At 37.0% G+C, this 19,605-nt stretch overlaps 3 protein-coding genes across 10 annotated transcripts in view; 2 read left to right on the forward strand and 1 right to left on the reverse strand.

The window, feature by feature from the left end:
- The window catches only part of LOC128876884 (uncharacterized), a 139,373-nt gene extending 128,299 nt beyond the window's left edge, over positions 1-11,074 (forward strand). For all 4 annotated transcript variants that reach the window (XM_054123685.1, XM_054123684.1, XM_054123686.1 and 1 more), the window contains one exon: positions 526-11,074. The gene's annotated coding sequence lies outside the window, so the exon portion shown is untranslated. The remainder of the gene's footprint in view (positions 1-525) is intronic.
- Positions 11,075-12,163: 1,089 nt separating this feature from the next.
- On the forward strand, positions 12,164-14,977 carry LOC128876888 (ubiquitin-conjugating enzyme E2 J1-like). Of its 3 annotated transcripts, XM_054123700.1 has the most exons (6): positions 12,164-12,524; positions 13,181-13,386; positions 13,464-13,654; positions 13,731-13,848; positions 13,906-14,199; positions 14,641-14,977. In XM_054123700.1, exons 1-5 carry the CDS (start codon positions 12,488-12,490, stop codon positions 14,167-14,169), a joined length of 816 nt encoding a protein of 271 aa, XP_053979675.1. In that variant the 5' UTR covers positions 12,164-12,487; the 3' UTR covers positions 14,170-14,199; positions 14,641-14,977. The 3 variants fall into 3 exon arrangements, with proteins under 3 accessions (XP_053979675.1, XP_053979674.1, XP_053979676.1); XM_054123699.1 differs by having other exon boundaries at positions 12,166-12,524; positions 13,906-14,914; XM_054123701.1 differs by having other exon boundaries at positions 12,174-12,524; positions 13,921-14,914.
- A 187-nt stretch (positions 14,978-15,164) lies between these two features.
- Positions 15,165-19,462, reverse strand: LOC128876887 (bis(5'-adenosyl)-triphosphatase enpp4-like). Of its 3 annotated transcripts, none has more exons than XM_054123695.1 (9): positions 18,686-19,462; positions 18,262-18,508; positions 18,092-18,190; positions 17,665-18,028; positions 17,386-17,595; positions 17,052-17,306; positions 16,881-16,977; positions 16,026-16,097; positions 15,165-15,893 (listed from the first exon to the last, which is right to left on the reverse strand). In XM_054123695.1, the coding sequence occupies exons 1-9, from the start codon at positions 18,814-18,816 to the stop codon at positions 15,782-15,784; spliced, it is 1,587 nt and encodes a 528-aa protein (XP_053979670.1). In that variant the 5' UTR covers positions 18,817-19,462; the 3' UTR covers positions 15,165-15,781. The 3 variants fall into 3 exon arrangements, with proteins under 3 accessions (XP_053979670.1, XP_053979671.1, XP_053979673.1); XM_054123696.1 differs by having other exon boundaries at positions 16,030-16,097; positions 18,686-19,461; XM_054123698.1 differs by having other exon boundaries at positions 15,165-16,692; positions 18,686-19,459.
- Positions 19,463-19,605: the final 143 nt, after the last annotated feature.

A 19,605-nucleotide genomic window follows, 5' to 3' on the forward strand; every position in this document is an offset into this window, starting at 1 on the left:
TCTAACGTATCCCGAAGTTCGAACGGTATTGTTGTCTTCTCGGTAACTGCTCTCGATAGAATTAAAGTCAAAGTAGTTGCGTCCGTTTATTGCCAAACCTCGGGCCATTGGAAACGCTCACAGGCGCACGAATATTCCACGAAGTGGTCTTTCGAAGACTCGTAAACCGACGCACGCGTTTTATCGTCGGCGACGAACGAACGGATGTATTGCTTGAATATCTGGAAACGATCCCTGGAGTGACGGGATTATATGGCGCTAGTTAAAGTATTTCCTACATTATTTTATTTACAAATTTCATAAATACACTTCACATGAATTAATGAAGAATTAAGTCAGTAGTCAAAATAAAAGGTTTCACCTCCTAAAGGCGGAACACCGGCTCCACCACGCTCGAGCCACGCCCCCAAGGGAGCTTTTCCATGTACCCAAGCTATAGATCCTCGTACAATCGCGTTCGTGGTCTCACTCTGTCGACAAAGTGTTAGCGAAAGAAGTCGAGGCTCCGTTGAACGTTTTTTTCAGGTGGCAAGGATGGGTCGTAAGATCCAAGTGCTGTCGCCGCCGCCACCACCGTAAGATCCAAACCATTGCTCGTCTCTCCCCCCCGGTTGTTATCACTAGCGCGCTGTTTGTCGAGCCAGGAAGGAATCGTCGCGGCCGCGAGGAAGACCTCGAACGCGGAGAAGACTGCCACGCTCGTCGACGCGAGAACCACGGGTGTCGTCGCTACTGCACCCACAGGTCGTGTCTCAGAGCAGCGGGCAGACGCTGCGAGGGATGTCCACGCCGACGATGGAGACGGTCCACGGGTCTGACCCCGTTTTGCGCGCGATTCGCGCGTCGTTGCAGCTCGCGTCCTAAACGGGGAGTGTTCGTCTCGCGGGAGGTTCTGCGCGATCGTCGTGCCCTCGTCTCCTTTGTCCTCTTTCTCCCGTCGGACGACGACGACGACCACGATCCCTGTTCGCGTTGGATCGAAATTTAGAGAACGATAGCTTGGGAACAATGACGACGGAGGAGGGACGAATCGAGCGCTGCGATCTCCGTGTGTACGCGCACCTATTGGTGGACAGACTCGGGTTCCAGAAGAGTTTGGGGCTCGCTCAGGCTGTCAACTTTCCCTTGGAAGAGAGTTTGCTTGAGGATCTTTACTAGAACCAGGGCCTTTCAACATCTAGGTCTCCAGACCTCTCCCATCTGGTTTATACCGGAAGGTTAATGGCGTGAGCGAGCCCATAGGAATTACAATTTTAACGAGGAATTTCGAGGGAGAATAGGGACATCCTATCAAGTAGATTCAGACTATATAAAAATATGATTTTATTCGTTCTATTTTTACAATGTTAATTAAAATTTGTTACGATCTGTGATATTCCCTGTAAATGGAGATCAATTTGGAAAAATATTTTTTAGAGTTGCACAGCAGAACAAGCTCCACTTCTGTTGCCATGTATCAAGCATATTCCAACGTTTTACACAAAGCAACAGAAAGGTGGGACTCTGCAGAGCCACAACGAAATGGCGCCACACGAGATCGATCTCTCTTACAGTGGCGCCAAGTCAAACGAGCTAAGAGTCTTCGTTCCGGTGGGACCTCTTGCAGAGAGTAGGTATCATAACCAATCATTATGCGCGCGTAGACACGGAGCAAGGGCAAAAGGGAAGAGGGTCGCGTGTAAGTCGCGTGTCGCGGTCGTTTAAACGCCGAGGAATCAATCTGTCGTCGTCCTCGGTGGTCTTCGACGATCTCTCGTTTCCCTCGATCGCCGCGAGATAGCGATCCAGGCACGGGAACACTTCCTCCTCCCTCCGTAACAAACGCGAGGCGAACATACGCGAGGTATAGAGAAATGAAAGATTTGACGGGGATTTAACAAAAAAATAAAAGAGAATAAAAAATGAAACGAAAACAAAAGGTGAAATGAAAAAAGAGGTAAATAAAATAAAAAAAGGCAGCTGGCCTGTCGGTACGGCGGAGCTTCCGGTTTTAGGATTTACTAGGTTCTTAAGGAGTCCGCCCTGGGTGGTGCAAGGGCATCCCCGCGACAGGGTGGGGTTACTTAAATCTTAAGTCGAGCTAAGCTTAGGGTTAAGCCGTAAGTTATATCGGAGAATTTATTTAATATACGCATATACGATAAATATATTATTAATTGATTAATATTATTATTATTACTATTATTATTACTATTATTATCATTATCATTATTATTACTATTATACGATACGGTGTTTCTCATTAAATCCACGTCGAGCGCGTCGCTCAGCGAGGGGGCACGATTACGCGCGATTCGCCCGTCCCAACTTGTTTGTTCGTCAAGGAGGGAACAATTTTTTGTAAAGAAAACGTCCCATTTTTAGACGCGTCCCTGCACTCTCGCGAAACCGATTCAGAACACAACGATACCGATTCGAAAGACGCGACTCGACCAACGACCAAGGTTGTCAAATTCTTGAGAGAAATTACAGTTCGATTCTCTTTTTAAATAATTCGCGAGTCCTCCTCTCGATTTTAACTTCATCCGCTCGGAAACAACTCTCGCCCTCGCCTCCTCTAAGGTGCGTTTTAAACTAGGGGTTAGTTTCCTCTAGTTAGTTTCCCCCTAGTTTCCTAGGGGTTAATATCTTGAAAATCTTGAAATCACAAATACTGTCAGCCTCAAATGCAAGCGAATCAGTGATCAAAGCGCGTGCAATAGAGAGGTTCTATTTTAAACTCATCCGAAGAAACTTTCCCACGGCATAACAGAGCCCAGAGATGGTCAAAATTGTACCCACGTTGAATCAAAATTAGAACTTCTAATTCGCCTTCTTCTAATTTCGCCCATCTCTGGACGGGTGAGCGCGAGCTTCGTGGCCCCAGAACTGAAAAGGCACGCTCGACGGGGCACAGGGAATCTCTCGCGGAGGCTTCGCGGGCCTCGATCGCGCACGAACGAAGGATCTATAACGCATATTATACGTATATCAGTAAATGAAAAAAAAAACCATGACATGTGTGCTCCTTTTGGACGTGTGATGCGTAACCCTTGCTCCAGCCAGTCGCAGAAGTTTATAGCGGGAACTAAGATAACCGATTTTCGGAGGAGGTACGCACAGAGGCCAGAGAACTGACGGGACAACGCTCGACCAATGCGTCCACGTGCATCGTCCACGTGGCAGTAGGGAACTTAAAGAGGAGAGAAAGCGAAAACGAAAACGAATTGTCTAGGGGGAAGAAAAAAATAAAGAAAAAGGGGGCGAACGAATTTTGTCCGTGGTCTGAATTCCTCGAAACACGTTTCGATCGGAGAATTACGGACAGCCACGTTGCGTAACACGTCTAATAACGTTGATCTTCTATGATTTTAATGTGTGTTCTTGCTACTATCCGACATAAGTCTGGCTCACAGACGACGAGGCTGCTCGCGCCTGGCGTCGGAAGTGAAGCCTTTGCGAAGGCCCCTGAAAAGTGGGATTGGGACGCGAGAATGCGAACGAAAGCGTTAAGACGAGTAGTCAGATGTCGAATTTTTTTTCTTTTTTTTTTAGAAATAAACAGGGATTGTAGCGTCTCGAATAGAGGAATCGAAGCATTCTGAAAGTGATCTTGCGCTCGATGTGCCATAGAAACAATTTCGCGCTTGCCAATCGGGGCATCGAGTTATCGATTTGAACACGTGACTTCTCAATGCCGCTTCCTTTCTTTCCCGTGAGCGTGTTTAGTTCGAGTCGACGGATGTCAGTGCCAAACTACGATTCCTTTTTGATTTTACGAATCGTGATTTGAAAGCAGAGTTCCAACGATTGGAACGCTGATTAGTTTTTGAAACACTTGGCTAGTCTCTAGGTTGTCGTTAGTGCACTCCTGGGTTTCGAATTTCCCGCCTTCTGCGGCTAGCCTCGCGCCTCGAGCATTGTCTAACTTTGTGTAAGAAACAAGCGTCGAGAATCACCTGATATTATCTTTTTTTTTTTTTTTTTATAAAATCGCGCGGTTTTTAAATGTATTTTTAAACATTTTGTGCGTTCCTATGTTGTTATACTTCAGTGCCATAAGAGGTTTATACACTTTCCCGCCTTTTTTTTATCGCGCGGTAGAATGAGTCTCATTTGGATGCCTTCCTGCCTTAGCCTTGATTTTATTTTAAAAGTCAGTGTCTGAGAACTGAATCGATTTATCATCGCAACTCATTTTCCCATCAGCATGTATGTTGACCTTTTTAAATATGGCGATTCTTCGGGATGTTCTGAAGCGTTTTCAAGAGTCTCTTACGCCATCTTTGATTACTCTTACACTTTCACGCAGTTTCACGGCGTTCTAGGATCCACTCTGTATATAACATATTTATTTCTCGGCGCGGGAATGCCAAACTTTTTTATATACGGTCGAACTTGGTTATAACGAACACGTGTCCAGCGATGATGTCGCGGCTGTAACCAGCAAAAAGTCATAATAATCTTAATTTATACTCCCAATTAATATCAGCCACCGTACCAAATTTTCGTAACTTTGAGAAACATCAACGTGCGAGATATTTGATGGTAATCTCAGTTTCAAGATTCACGGATGAAAAGACTAATAATATAAAAGAATGTCGTATTTATTATTAACTAGTATTGTTCTTAGTTAGTTGAAAATGAATTGCGTTTAGCATTAATGTTAAGTGTTATGTAGTTTAAAGAAGCATATTAGTACAGATAATATGCAGGCATGTAAATATACTTTTTCTTCTTTATCGTTTTTTCTAATATTTTTTTTTTCTAATTTTTTTTTTTTTTTTTTTTGTCTAGATATAACTATGAAATTTTATCAGTTCCCCCGGTATTCCTTACAATCGAGTTCGACTTTGCATATTTCAACCATATATATACATATATATATATATTTTTCCCCCAGCATTTCTCAACTGCTATTAAAGTAAAGTCCTCGCCCAACTCCCGCGTTTATTTTCGCGGTTTATCTCGTCGAGGAGCAGAGATGGGCGAAATTCCTCTCTAAATAAACGTTTCGAATAACGAATAAAAATTATTTATTGTCCGAATAAATTTCTGCCCATCTCTGCGGAGAAGTTGATGCGTTCATCGTCGCGTTTCCGAAGCGTCGATTTCTTTGGCGACGACGCGTCGCACAGCGGTTCGTTTCGCGAAAAACGTGGCCAAAATTCAAGTTTCACGAAGTTTCGAAAACTCTTCCTAATTTTGGCCGCATTTTTGGCCATCCGGACCATTGCGGACGCGTCTCGACGGACGATCGAAATCGTGCGGAGTCCGCCGCGCTGCTTTATCGTGTAATATTTCTAGTAATAAAAATATCTCGTCGTTTTCGCTGTTTTTTCTACCTCCTCTATCTTAAGAATCGATGGAAAGCCGAAGTTGGACGCTACGGCGAATCGCGACGATGAGAAACGCGGAAATTATTCGCGGTGGACGGAATTGGGAATGTCACGGGACGTGAGAAAAGACTCCAGAATAAAGAAGGTTGAACGTGAAATAAATAACAAAAATAATGGTTATAAAACGTGTTAAGGAGAAAGTAAAAGAAACGAAACGAAACGAGAGGTAGAAAAAGAATGGTACAGTCAAAGGCCACTTCCGTCAGCCAATTATCGGCGGCAGTGTAAGAATTACGGTCTGAAACATAATAAAGATAATGAAAGAATATTATTATAAAATGAAATGAATTAAATAAGTATATATATAAATATATATATACACACACAAAAAAATTATTATATATATATATATCTCTCTCTTCTCACTATGATAAAGATATACAGTGAATAATAATTCTATCTCTCTTTGCTACCAAGTTGTACTTATTCTTAATTGATTTACTTGTACAAAAGAATGTGTTAAATAATAATGAAATACATAATATAATATACATCTATAAATAATACATATTATAAATATATAAATATATATAATATAGCGTTAACTAAATATTATTATTATTATTATTATTATTATTATTATTATTATTATTATTACGGTCATCGTGAGATACGGTTATTTTTAATTGTTTCATTATTGATTGTCATTATTATTACGATTATTATTATCATTATATTCCTATTGATTATCGTTACCATTGACGACGTTACCGATGCTATTTAACTATTATCACATCGTCACTATCGAATGCGAGAGAAAAACAAGTACGTAAGTGCGTGAGTGAGTTTTCGAAGCGCGGGAACCGCTGGTAAAGATAATATACATTGTGTATACTATCTCCTACCACTGGTCACTATTGTGATGGTCGTTTCATGCTGCGTTACCACGAGGGAGACACGATTACAGCAGTTCAGAACTCGAATCTCATTTTCTTTTAATTAATTAGCTAAACTGTGGAATTATTTTACTAGGAGAAAAGATAACGTGAAGTTTTCATTCAGTTCCGATTATTCGAATCAAATTCTTTGGCCAGCTTTACCCAAAGCAACACGAAGAAAACGTGATAATATAGAAAAACGTTCATGTCGATTTGTTTGTTAAGAGTGCATAGTAAAAACAGAAGAACGTTACCTGAACGCGAACCGTGTCCCAGCGTATAAACGCAGCCGCCTCTTAACATATTGTACATATTCGTGCGCGTCTCTTGATCCTAACATTGTATCGTGTCGTAGAATCTCTTTAGATAGGTGAAAAATCATGATCGATCGTCGGTAAGTCGTTGGGAAACGTTACCGATCCGGCTCGGATCATCGTGGATCGTTACCGATCCCGTAGGAAGGATCGATCCTGTGACGAAAGTATATCACTACTGGTCGTTTGCTTCGATCTTTCTGGGGCAAAGTGCAATCGTTGCCTTCATTACGAATAGGAATGCAGATTATTATTGTAAAATTTTTCTCGAGCATTTTTCTTTTCTTATCGACGGAGAAAGCGTCTCGTCGATGATGCAGGATCGTCCTTGACGCTCGTGTCCTTTTATCAGCGCGGGAAAAACGCATTTGAGTGTTTCTGGAGATAGTCACGATTCTCGTCTATATAAAAAGATATTAACCACTTGAGAGATATTGATACACGTGTGTATTGCTGCTTTTATATTAAAATTATCATTATTTATGGTCATAATACCTTTTAGTAACGAAATTCACTCCATCTCTGTTGTGATGAGAGGACACGCTCGTCTTTCGTTGCATCCGAACCGTTCACGTTTTCGTAACGACAGATCCACGTGTTCTTTGCTCACGCGATCGATGCATCGATACCTCGAATAACCTGAAACGAACACGCGAAATCCAACGAATCTCCTCTTAATTCTTACTACAACTTCCTTCTGGAACAAGGGCGGGCAAACTTCTTTATTTATTTAAACTCAAATCTGAAAAATAGAAGATCTAGTTTCGACCCAACTTTCATTTCACTTTAATTTGTCGATCGTAAAATGATATTATATTTCACGTTAGGCAAACGAAAATTTACTTTAATGTATCCTTATGTAAAGAGAAGGGGTGTCAAAAATGGCCAAAATCGTCCTCGCGTAATTAATGAACCCCCAAACGTTAAGAATGAACCATTTTCATTTTTATTAAAGTACCGATCGTATCCATCCTTGTTTCCGAACGGTGCCCGATGATATTCAATAGTATTCGATAGTTGCATCGCATTGGCGTCGCAAGATTCACCCCCCCGGTGGAAACGAGAAACTGTATTATATTGTAGTAGCGTGTAATATCGTTAAGCTTACGATTGGGGTGAACCCAAAGCCTTTCTCTTAGAATTACGTGCGCGTCCACCGAAAACGTCTCGACTCCCAGATCGATTCCTTTCCCATTTCGAGTCTCATTGTGTACGAGAGAGTGAGTACGGGTATGATTAACGATAATGTGCGTCGATGCGTTATCTTTAGTACGCGAACGAACGTCCACGATTATATTACACGGCCAGGCTGTGTACACACCGCGTTTAAGACATTAAAAAATCATCGAAAATGAGGAATAACGACCAATGGCGTAACCAACAATTTTACGAACTTCGGTAGCCATCAGATTTTGCTTATTGTTATTCTTCTACAAACTACTGTCTCCTAAACGCTCTCAGAATTCATTTCTACTCTCGATAGTTCGCAAAATTAATCAAAAAATTAAACTAACTTTGTTTGTTACGCCACTGGCGAAGCCATTTCCTCGGTCTACTACCAATCGCGAAAGCGTTTCATATTTGAGGCACCTAATCTATTTCGTTTTTGTAACATAAAAACGATAAACAATGGGATATGGTTTTTCCCAAAGGGAAGGGGGACTGATTCCACGATTATATAAAAAATTTCTGACTGCGATGTACGTACGAGACTACCGTGAAAAATAATTCTGCCCGTTTCCAAGCACGCGTATCTTCGCGATTAGAGCTCGATCGATCGGGATAATCGAACAGCGAATGGGTGGACTAGCGATTTCTTAGATTGTTACGAACTCGTTCGAGATACTTTGTCCCTCCGTGATGCGAGCAAGAACAGCTAATGAGGATTTTACCATTTTATCTACATTTTTCAGACACGCACTCTTTTTCTCTATCTCTCTTTGTATCTCTTTATATTTCTGTCCGATATTATCCCGCGATTCGCGACGCCACCGACGTCGTACGCGTCCACGTCGCGACGCCTAGATTTCCCACGAGGGTGTGATCGAATCGATAGAAGCCTCGATTGTATTATCGATTCATAAACAATTCTACAATGCTGGACGAAGGTATTGGCAACTTTCAGATTTACGGGAATAATTAAATAATTACGGGAAAAATTGAATAACAGAGTTAATTTGTTCATAAGATTTTACATCGACTGTCCCAGTTTACTACGCAACGAGAACCAGCGATATAAGTGGAGTGCCATTGAAGTAATTATAAAGAAAAATATTTTAGTCCATTTAGTAAGCATTATCGCGCGGAAAGATTTACAAAATATAACAAATATATTCTGTGCAATTTGCATAGCTTTAAGGGAAAGGTTTAAACAGGCCATTTCGTTATATACGAGGCTCTTTCGATAAATCGATAAGCAATACAACAGCCTCGTGGGCACGTACGACTCGACAAGATGGCGCCCGTTCCCGGAACAGAATTTTCGCGATGACTTATAGGCGGTTATATACATGTATATACGCATATAGTAGGTATACATACGGAGTTAAGTTGCGTGCATTCTCATCTCTTTATATAAATATACACACACATGCGCGCGCAGACGGGAGCGAATCCACACGATAAGGCACACAGGCGAGACCACAAGCTAAAATACACATATGATATACGGTGTAATATTTATATATACAAATTACAAAATTGTGTAACAATAAACGAAAAAGGAAATTAATTTAATCACAGAGGGAACACGATCAAATTGGTTGAAAAACAACTTTTATGTACCTGTTACGACTGATTACTGTATACGCAATAAATATATGTATACATGTATATGTATATATGTGCACGTGTCTGTGTGTGTATCTATATATATATATTATATATATATTATATATATATATATATGTATATCATACCATGTCACCATTGTTTTGTAATTATCGTTAAATGTCATTAACTGCTTGCTATCCGCGACTTGTGATCCGCCATACATTTATATCGATAATCGTATGTACATATCGAATTAAAAAACAAAAAGAAAGAATCGAGAACGAAGAAACGAACGAAATATCAGCGAGACACGTGAAAGTACACGCGTTGAACATCGTGGACTGCTTTCGTTTGCCACGTATACAATTACACCGCCTTCTGTAGCGCGACCAGGTTGTTTTCTCGTCGATCAAAAATAACAAAAATTCAATCGCGTATCGAAAAGCAACCGAAAGCACATACGCTTGGATCTCGCGACGTGAAGGTGCACGACGCAAAGGGAACGAACGGAACGAAGCAGCTGCGAATCGATCGCGTGGAATGTATCGTGGCGAAACGTTAGGAGAGCAAGGAGGATTTTAATCAATTTTTCCAAGGAAATCGTAGCATTAGACTTCGTTTCTCTTGTCAGTTTTATGCGTCGATCGCTCGGTGGATCCACCTGTCCAGTGTAAAACGCGAGCAAAGCGGCAAATAAACGAGCATCGTCGAGAAAAGAGCACCCAGAGATCGATTACTCTTAAACTATTTGAAATACCATTTCATTATATACGTTCTCTTTAACAGCAAGTGTTTCGAATAAATCGTTACTTCAGTTATTTCTAAATAACGTTGCTGCGAAGCGAAAGACTGAAACGTTACTTCAACCATGAAAATACATTATTTCTATTATCGAAAAAAAAAAAAAAACTGGAACACTTGTTCCTGCCCATTTGTCGAGGTTTTCTTTTCGAAAGTCGTGTTCACCATAGGTGAATCCATTGGGCGTACACTGGGAACACTGCATGAACCGTAACCGAACGTTAAATTTGCGGCATTCGAAGAATGGCATTCAACGATAAAACTGTACATACGCACGTTTACTATTATCTATTTACCATTACGAGAAATCTTACTCCTAAGATCTTCGACTGTACGACTTTATCGAAAACGAGATTAATTCTGGCGAAGGAGAACGACGACAACTACGAAACAAAAAATTAAAAAAGAAACACAAAAGTTAACACGAAAGCGAACTGCATTGCATACATTGTTTAGCGCCATTGTGAAACTCTATCCCTTCTTACGAGATAAGCATAATTATATTTGTTTATATATACATATACATGACGAACCATACGTATAGAAAACATTACAACTATTATTATCATTGCTGTCGTTATCGGTTACTTTATCATTATTATTATTATCATTAAGATTATCGTCGTTATCATTAAAATTACGGCCACCACTATTATTATTATGATTATTATCAGTAAAAGAGGAAAAAAAAAAAGGACGGACGATGAAGGTACGGTGGATAATTGCTAAAATTAAATAAAAGATCTTACTTATACATAATTATAAATACGTCATGATGACATATTCATAACAATTAATTATTACGATAACGTAATGACATTATTATTATTACTATTATAAATAACACCCCCTATTCCCATTTGTTGTGAATGTTTACGTTGTTTTATGATATTCAGAATATTCTAAAAATAAAGTCTATAATTTCCACGAACGGCGACGTTTACTTTCCCCTCGGTCGAAGAAGCTGCTTAGAGGCAGGGTTCTGTGTAAAATAAAAATCAAAAATAATAATGAAAAGCAAAACGTAACGATACATTCTCAAAATAACAAGTATGTAAACAGCTATATAAAATAAAATGTTACATCATGTTTAGATAGCTAAATGGGACAGGTCACTGCTCACTGAGCCGCTCGGTGAGCAGTGTCAGTGACGCCATCGATGGTAAAATGCTCAAGTTTGTCGTGAAAACAGTTCGTATGATTGTTAGTAGATGGCGCCATCGATATTTTTCTATAAATTTTTCATTATTTCAACATAAATGTATGCTTAATACAATTCTTGCTGCATAACACTTCAACATACTGTTTTAATATATTATTTTAACAATATTTTATTAATTTTACAGTAATTACCGACACTTCAGTTAGTGGCGCCATCGGCGGCAAAATGCTCAAGCTTGTACTGAACATAGTTCTCACTGATGCTCCTAGATGGCGCCATCAACTAAAGAGTCGGTAATTACTGTTGGATTAAATCAAATATTGTTAAAATAATACATTAAAACGATATATTGTAGTGTTATGAAACAAAAAATCGTATGCATTTATAAAAAGTAAAGAAAGATTTATAGAAACTAAACTCACTACAAACTTGGGCGTTTTCCCACCGATGGCGCCACAAGTACTATCTAGATTCTAGATGTCAGTTCTATTTACAAATGTATTTATTCGTAACTCGTAATAGAGTACAAACGGATGTGTGGCTTACGTCTAATTCATTATAATATGTTCCAGTAATTGGCTGCTATCAAGAAGCGATCGCTTGGGAGCGAAAAATTTGTAAGCTCAAAAAGACGTTCTGTGACCTTTCTGGATGGACACTTCAATCCACCTTTCTGAGGTCAAACCTTTCCAAAAAGTCAAAGATAAATGTATAAAAATTCATCTAAAAGTCCCATTTCCCAAATCTCAGAATGAACGCAAATCACCGCTGGCGTATAATGACGTCTGGTTTTAACTGATAAAAAAGAAATCATTTTAAAATTCGAAAGATACCAGAGAACCAGATGGCGGCGGTTATTTGCGAACAAACTTCAACAGGCCAGTACTGACTTCAGCGCGCGCGCGCGTGCACGCGATAAGCGCGGCCACTTTCACGTTATTTTTTGCGCGATTCGCGTATATACCCACCGCTCCTATTAGGCCACGTCAAAATTAACTTCGTCGTCGTTGCAACCGAGCAAACCTATTCCTTTTCAGATAGTCTGGGTGCCTCGTCGTAAAATGTGAAGAATGCACAGTTGACTACGTCGGTGCATCGAGGCCGTCTGACAAGGCGATAGCACGCAACTCGAGTACTATTTTTATTCCAGTTTTTAACCTCGGATCGCACCCGCTCCCAAAAATGTCATTCGAGGGAAAGTACAACGCGAAAAGTCCTGGTGAGTTCACGCGGAAAATGGGCTTTTAATGTAAGATCATTTCTGCCCACGATTCTGTGACGTATACAGATCGACGAACGCTTATTTTTTCATTTCTTTTTATTTCTTACTCTCTCGCCGAAATAACCTTATCTCTAGAAAATGAATCGTGGATCATAGCCACCAACAATCTCGTATAATAAGCATACGAGTTGTAACGATTTGGCTAAGTGAAACACTATTCGAGAGAAATGAGAGAATTTTATACATGTAACTCGATTTTTTTTTTAGATCTGACATACTCTGATTTTATAACACTGACATTAATGTATGCCTCGCGGTATATTGTTGAAAAGTGAAACTCTGATATGTAAAAAAAATTTTATTTTTATATACTTTCATATTTGATTGCTACGTATCAGTACAATACATTTACCATGCACCTGCCAAACTATTGTAACTTATGCTAATTGTTATCTTTGTGCATTAGTCTGTGTTATCTTACAATACGTATTGCTGAGTACTCTCTTCCAATATGTCATATATATTAACTACACTTGATTAACTATATATTATCAATATACAATATGAATTCCAAATCAATAATTTACAATTACAGAATTATACTTTGAAATCATGAATAATATATTAGACTAACATATCTTATATCATTCCAGCGGTAAAAAGATTAATGAGAGAAGCTCAAGAGCTTCACGAGGCAACAGAAGAATATTATGCATCTCCCCTGGAAGACAATCTCTTCGAATGGCATTTTACAGTGCAAGGGCCACCCTCCACAGATTTCGAAGGGGGGGTTTATCATGGGAGAATTTTATTACCTCCAGACTATCCCATGAAACCCCCAAATATCATATTGTTGACAGTAAGTGAGCTAACATATTATTCCAGTTCTCCATAATTTACTGTAACATGGAATAACCATTCACCTTGTTGTTCCAGCCAAATGGCCGGTTTGAAACCAACAAAAAGATATGTCTCAGTATTTCTGGACACCATCCTGAGACATGGCAACCTTCTTGGAGTATTAGAACAGCTCTGTTAGCCTTGATCGCTTTCATGCCAACGCCCGGAAACGGGTCGATCGGTTCTTTAGATTATAGTAAAGAAGAGAGACAGAAACTCGCGAAAAAGTATTTGACACAACTTTTTGAATAAACAAATATTAAGCTGTCTTTCTGTATTCTGATAAAAATTATTTTATTATAGATCCCTGACTTGGGAGTGCGATACTTGCGGAAAAGTCGTTAGTTTGTTGTCCAAGACAACAGCGAAAAAACCCATCACGGAAGAAGAACAAACAATGTTAAATACAATTGCTTTGAAGGTAATTCTTTGATGGGATTATGTAAATTTTTATAATCTACTTCAGATTTTTTTTTAGAAATCGTATTTTCAGGCTGACGATTCGCCCACGTCAGGTGCATCTTTCATGATAAATGCAGATACTATTTCAGAGAACGAACTGAGGCAACGTAACGTTGACGCGACTTCTACCGATAATCAAAGTCGGCAGCAGTCAGACGTTATAATAAACCAACAAATAGAGACAATGTCATCTTCTAATGATTTATTTTGGAGCATTCTCATTGCTTCCTTGGTGTCAGCGATAATTCTACTTGTTTTGCGACGACTGTTTCTTGTTTAAATTATTCTAAATGTAACAAACGTTATAATTGTAAGTATGTTAACAAGACGAAGTAAATTTTATACACATTTTATCGATAGCATTTTTAAACTTAGAAGAAATAACAGATTTATACACGCTATAAATAATCTGATATTCATTAAAAACACAATGTACGACGGAGATATGACTGCACCGATATATCTACTTTAGTACATATCTACCATACTCTAACGAAGAACTGTTTATCTTATTGTAAAAATTGCTATCTTCGTTAGATACGAGAACAATGTAAATTCTAAACTTTTCGTTGCATTCTTGCGTTCTTTCATTGGCTGTATTTACTAGTCTTTGAGATTCATTATTAACCTTTTGACATTGAATATATACTCACACTATTAATCTTTAGTATTAAAAAATGTTAGTGTTTGCATTTACCATATATATATACATTTATATTCGATAACTTTTACAATAATCTTTATTTGATAGTTTTCCATATAAATGTGCCTGAAATATTGGACGAATCAGATTCTTTGCTAAAAAAAATGAGCTGTATTTGTGAAAACTGCCAAATATAGTACTGAATCTATTCGATTATGTAAGTACTAGCTTTTGTCAAAATGTATTTTAGTTCCTTGTTGGTATGATTTTTAATTACACTCGTATATTTTTTCTCTTATTGTTTATGTAAATGTAGATAATTACATTAGAAGAACTGTATATAACATATAACAAATTTAATATAAGTTACACATACTATTCATTATGTTGTATTTCACGAAGCTATGCACATGAAAAGTAAAAAATACACCCGTTTAAAAAAAAATCCTAACTATTTTGCGACAAACTTGGATGATGCCCTTTTCAACAAACCCCTCGAAATTTAATTTAAAATTAATTACTTCACTGATCAGTCACCCTTACAAATCAATGATTAATCTAATCTGAGTTTCATTGCTTGGCATTAGAATATGGAAATGGAAGTTATTAAGGGAAATGAATCAAATAAACAGTTGTGGATATATATTTTATTAAAAAACACTTGTTAGGTGTGCTGTGATAGCATCAATATTTATACGTGACGTATGTACATATGAGCATTATACAATTGGTGTTTGAGTATGATAAATGTACGTGATCTATAGTTTAATTCCATAAAATAACTTGCTGGAAATGTACACGATGAATTATCTTACATTCTAAACTCTAAAATAATACTGTGCAGAACAATTTATTTGTTACAACTTAAATAGATTTACCAAATATTGTCCACGCATGGCATCTTTCACATTTTATATTATACTGTTATCGACAGTATGTACAAATTGAAAGGTAAAACCTCATTTTCTAGACGGTTCTTTTATTTTACGCTCTAATCTGATAAAATATCGTTACTATAATGAATAGCATTACATAACCTAAAGAGATAAAAGTTCAAAGGAGTGTACCTTATAGAAACTCATAAAAATCTGTACACCCAGTAAGATAACTAATATGATTATTCATATACTTAAATACATTATTCAGAAACTTGTCTGAAGATGTAAATTTTCATTATCACAGAAGTATTTTCTCATTTATATGCATTTTAAAAGTTATGCGTTTGACCATACAATGCGTGAAACATGTGTCACCTATCGTGAAAAAGAGATTTCCTATATTTAACGTTCCCTTTATTTGCATATGAACGTCTACTATTCGTGTGGCATGAAATTATGAATAAATCAGGATAATTGCTTAATCTGGAAAGAAAAATAGATAAATTATTAATATTCATATTTCCGAAGTTTTGTTTTCTGCATATGAAAAGAGATAATTCATCTTAAACATTAAGCAGAAAGAAAAAGTTTGGAAATAAATCTTTGTAAATTTACTTGCAAGTAGCATTTTGAATATCGTATTTTTCATCCCAATGGTACTGTGCTTCCAAATCTTCCAGTATTCTTCTAAAAACAAAAGTCTTGTTATTTTATACGACAGTAATATTAGAGGACAACAAATTTCTAACAAAATGCCACAAGAAAGTATTATGTATTATTCTTTCTCTGAATCAATTGTTTATACCCATATAAATGAGAAATATGTGTATCCTTTATTAAAGAATTTATTTTTATCTTGTGCTTCAATGTACAATCTAAAGATTAAAATTTGCTACATAGATTTCGCTAAAGCATCATTAATAATTTCCTATAAAGAAACTAGTACAAAAATTTACTTTTGCACGAATTCAATAATTTTTATTTATAATTCTGAATAATTGTACTTTGATTAGAATATCTAAGACCGTCAATTATTTAAAAAGAAAAGCTCTATTATATTATATACTTCAAAGTCTGACGAAATAAGACTTTATTTATTGAAAATGAAATTAACATTATTTTCATTTATTCTGTGTAGTGATGTTATTTCATATTATGACTTATGTTTTTTAAGATCATTTTCTCAACCCATTTCGTTTAGTTATGTATAATATGAAAATGAATATATTTCGTCTATTGCTTGTTAGTTTATACATATTATCCATCCAATAGATAATATCTCCTGAAAAATTAAAATATTAATGTTACATTATTATAATGCTTTCCAAAATTCAACTTTTAAAATCCAAAAGTAAGTTCATAAAAACGCAATCCCGAATATGTTTCATTTATCCTAATTTATTCTTCTTTTCTTTTTAACAAACTTGGACAAAAAAAAGGAAAAATAATTTGAAGTATGTATTCACTTACCTGTAACTTTTTGCACCTAATTGTCGCTTCCTCATATAAAACATTACAATCGCTCCTATTATTCCTACCATTGTCATAGAGATAGTCGTGGCTACAACTAAATCGAGAGATGTTAGATAAATATTATACGTATAACAAATGCTAACAATCAATCCTATAATCTTCACTTACATATCATTCTATAAGCGATAACTGTGATATCTTGTTGATGTTTCTTAAGGCACTTAGTTATATGCGACAGAGTGCCATTTACTGCCGGGCACTCTAAATCGAGTATTTTACAAAATAAAGGGAACAAGTCTATGTTGTTAAATGGTTCCAGTTTACACTTGGGGATAAATGCAGGACCTTTCGCGAAAAAGAATGGATGCATTTCTAGTGCTGCATTATCATAACCATGCAGACCAAACTCTGAGTCGCCATTTACTAAAAATAAATATTATATTTAGAGTACATAGAAATTTGTACACTCTCGATATCTGAATTGTATATTATCTATGATTACCTGTAATATTGAAAGACTTTTTATAGTATTCTATAGTATCAAGAAGATTCTGAAACGCGTATCCAACTTCAGCAATAACAAAAATAGGACCAACGCGTGTATTATTTCCGTAATGATACTTCCTAGGAATTTCCTCCCTTCTATAAACCTTGAATGTCTTTGTTTTTGTTGCTGCTTGTTTCAGTGCTTCGTATATTTGGTCTCCTTTACCTAGAAAAACAACATTAATAATCTTATTGCTCTTGAACATGTACAATCGGAATTAGCGAGTCAACGTACCCGGATTGGGAAATATATGTAAACCTGGTGAAGTGCCCACGAATTTGTAATCAGAACTGTTAATATACTTTGTTAGATCTATTATCCTATCTAACTTAACGGATGCCATTCCATGGTCGCTTAAATGAATGATATTGAGATCATGTAAACCATGCTGCTCTATTTTATTGTGCAAGTACTTAGTTATGTTGTCTAATTTTCTAAGAATATCGTCAAATTCGGGGCTATTTATTCCGATCCCGTGACCATGGTAATCTGGTTCTTCGATGTATATTATTCCAAAGTTAATCGGATGTATAGGATCGATAAACCATGACACTAAAGTGTCTATTCTCTCTTCCCAAGGTACAGTACTATTAAAATTCTAAAAGAAATTGCAATATTATTTAAATTGAAAAACATGGCATTAACATTATTCATATAGTACCTGCGAAAATGTGGCAGAAACTCCTTGGTATTCAAATACTCCACCAGGCCACATCATAGAACCGCTACGTCTTTGGCCACCTCCTTTCTCATTGGCAGCCTTATGTAGTCAAAAATTTATCAATTTAATGAAAGGTATATGATATAAATTGATCATAATTTTCTACATACCCATATAGGAAGAACATTATTACTATAGTGATATAAATTGTAAGAATATTTTGTTGTATTCCCTGAAGCAGGATCATAAAATTCATTATCTATAACACCATGTGTTTCTGCATACAATCCTGTGGCCATAGTATGGTGATTGGGAAATGTTTTTGTGACAAAAATGTTCATTATATAATCAGCATATGTGCTTTCATGTTTTAATTTGTTCATGAAAGGTGTTAGATTTCTGTTAAAGTAATCATATCTGTAAAGCAGAAGATATATTAATAACAGAATGCTTCTATGAAGTTGGAATAAAAATGTGTAATTAAATTTATGTTGGAAAATTATAATTTATAACGTATATCCATTGGAAAAAAGAGCTTTAAAGCGATGTGTTATAATTAATTCAAAGTTGGAAAACAATAACCATATATCATACCTGAAAGCATCATAGGATACCACCAGTAACTTTGGATGCTGTGATATCAACATTCCATCTTTGACATTAATTAGCATAATAAACATTAAAATAAACATGACTACAGAATTCATAATGATTGTATCTTGCATCAATGAATTAGATCTTCAAGAGGAAGAAACGTTATCCCACTCAATTGGCTGTTATTACACTATCTTCTTCATGGTTTTAAAACAGTCTTAACAATGTATCTTGTTTTAACTAAATTTAGATGTAAAAATGTCCGTGTCCGTGATAACTGTCACAAACAAAACCTATCTTTTTTTCTGTTATCGGAAATGTTCCTTCTCAACAAGTATTTCGAATCATACACGTATATAGACAGTCGTCTTAGATTTTGCCATTCTTTCTTTCTTTTCTTTTATGTTTTCAAACTTCACCGAATTAGAGAAATTAGAGATCGCCAGATGTTGGCTAAAGCCAAATACTATTTCCTAAATTGTCAGTTTCCACTTTTATCATGAACCATGGAACTAAAGAGGAATGACAACTATCATCATCGACGCACGCGTAATACAACTTGATACAACTATTGCGCTGGTGAATGAAATTACAAGGCCAATCGCTGTTAGGAAAAGTCGATAAAATAGTTTTATTTAAACCTCGGTCAGATGTAATTAATTGCATGTAGATAAACCACGCGCGGTAGTGGTATGCACTTGAAATGACAATCAGCGTCGACTAATGTACATAGTTATATTTCACTTGCAACGAAGCTGTGCAAATAAAACCACGTGACTGCGACAAAATCGGTGCATCCAGAAATGCTACCGCTCATTAAGCCGCTCAATGAGCGATTTTAGTACCAGTGGCGCCATCGGTGGGAAAACGCCCAAGTTTGTAGTCAAGAGAGTTCCCGCCATCGTAGCTAGATGGCGTGT

The sequence above is a fragment of the Hylaeus volcanicus genome, chromosome 5 (genome assembly GCF_026283585.1).
Source record: "Hylaeus volcanicus isolate JK05 chromosome 5, UHH_iyHylVolc1.0_haploid, whole genome shotgun sequence".
Lineage (NCBI taxonomy): Eukaryota > Metazoa > Arthropoda > Insecta > Hymenoptera > Colletidae > Hylaeus > Hylaeus volcanicus.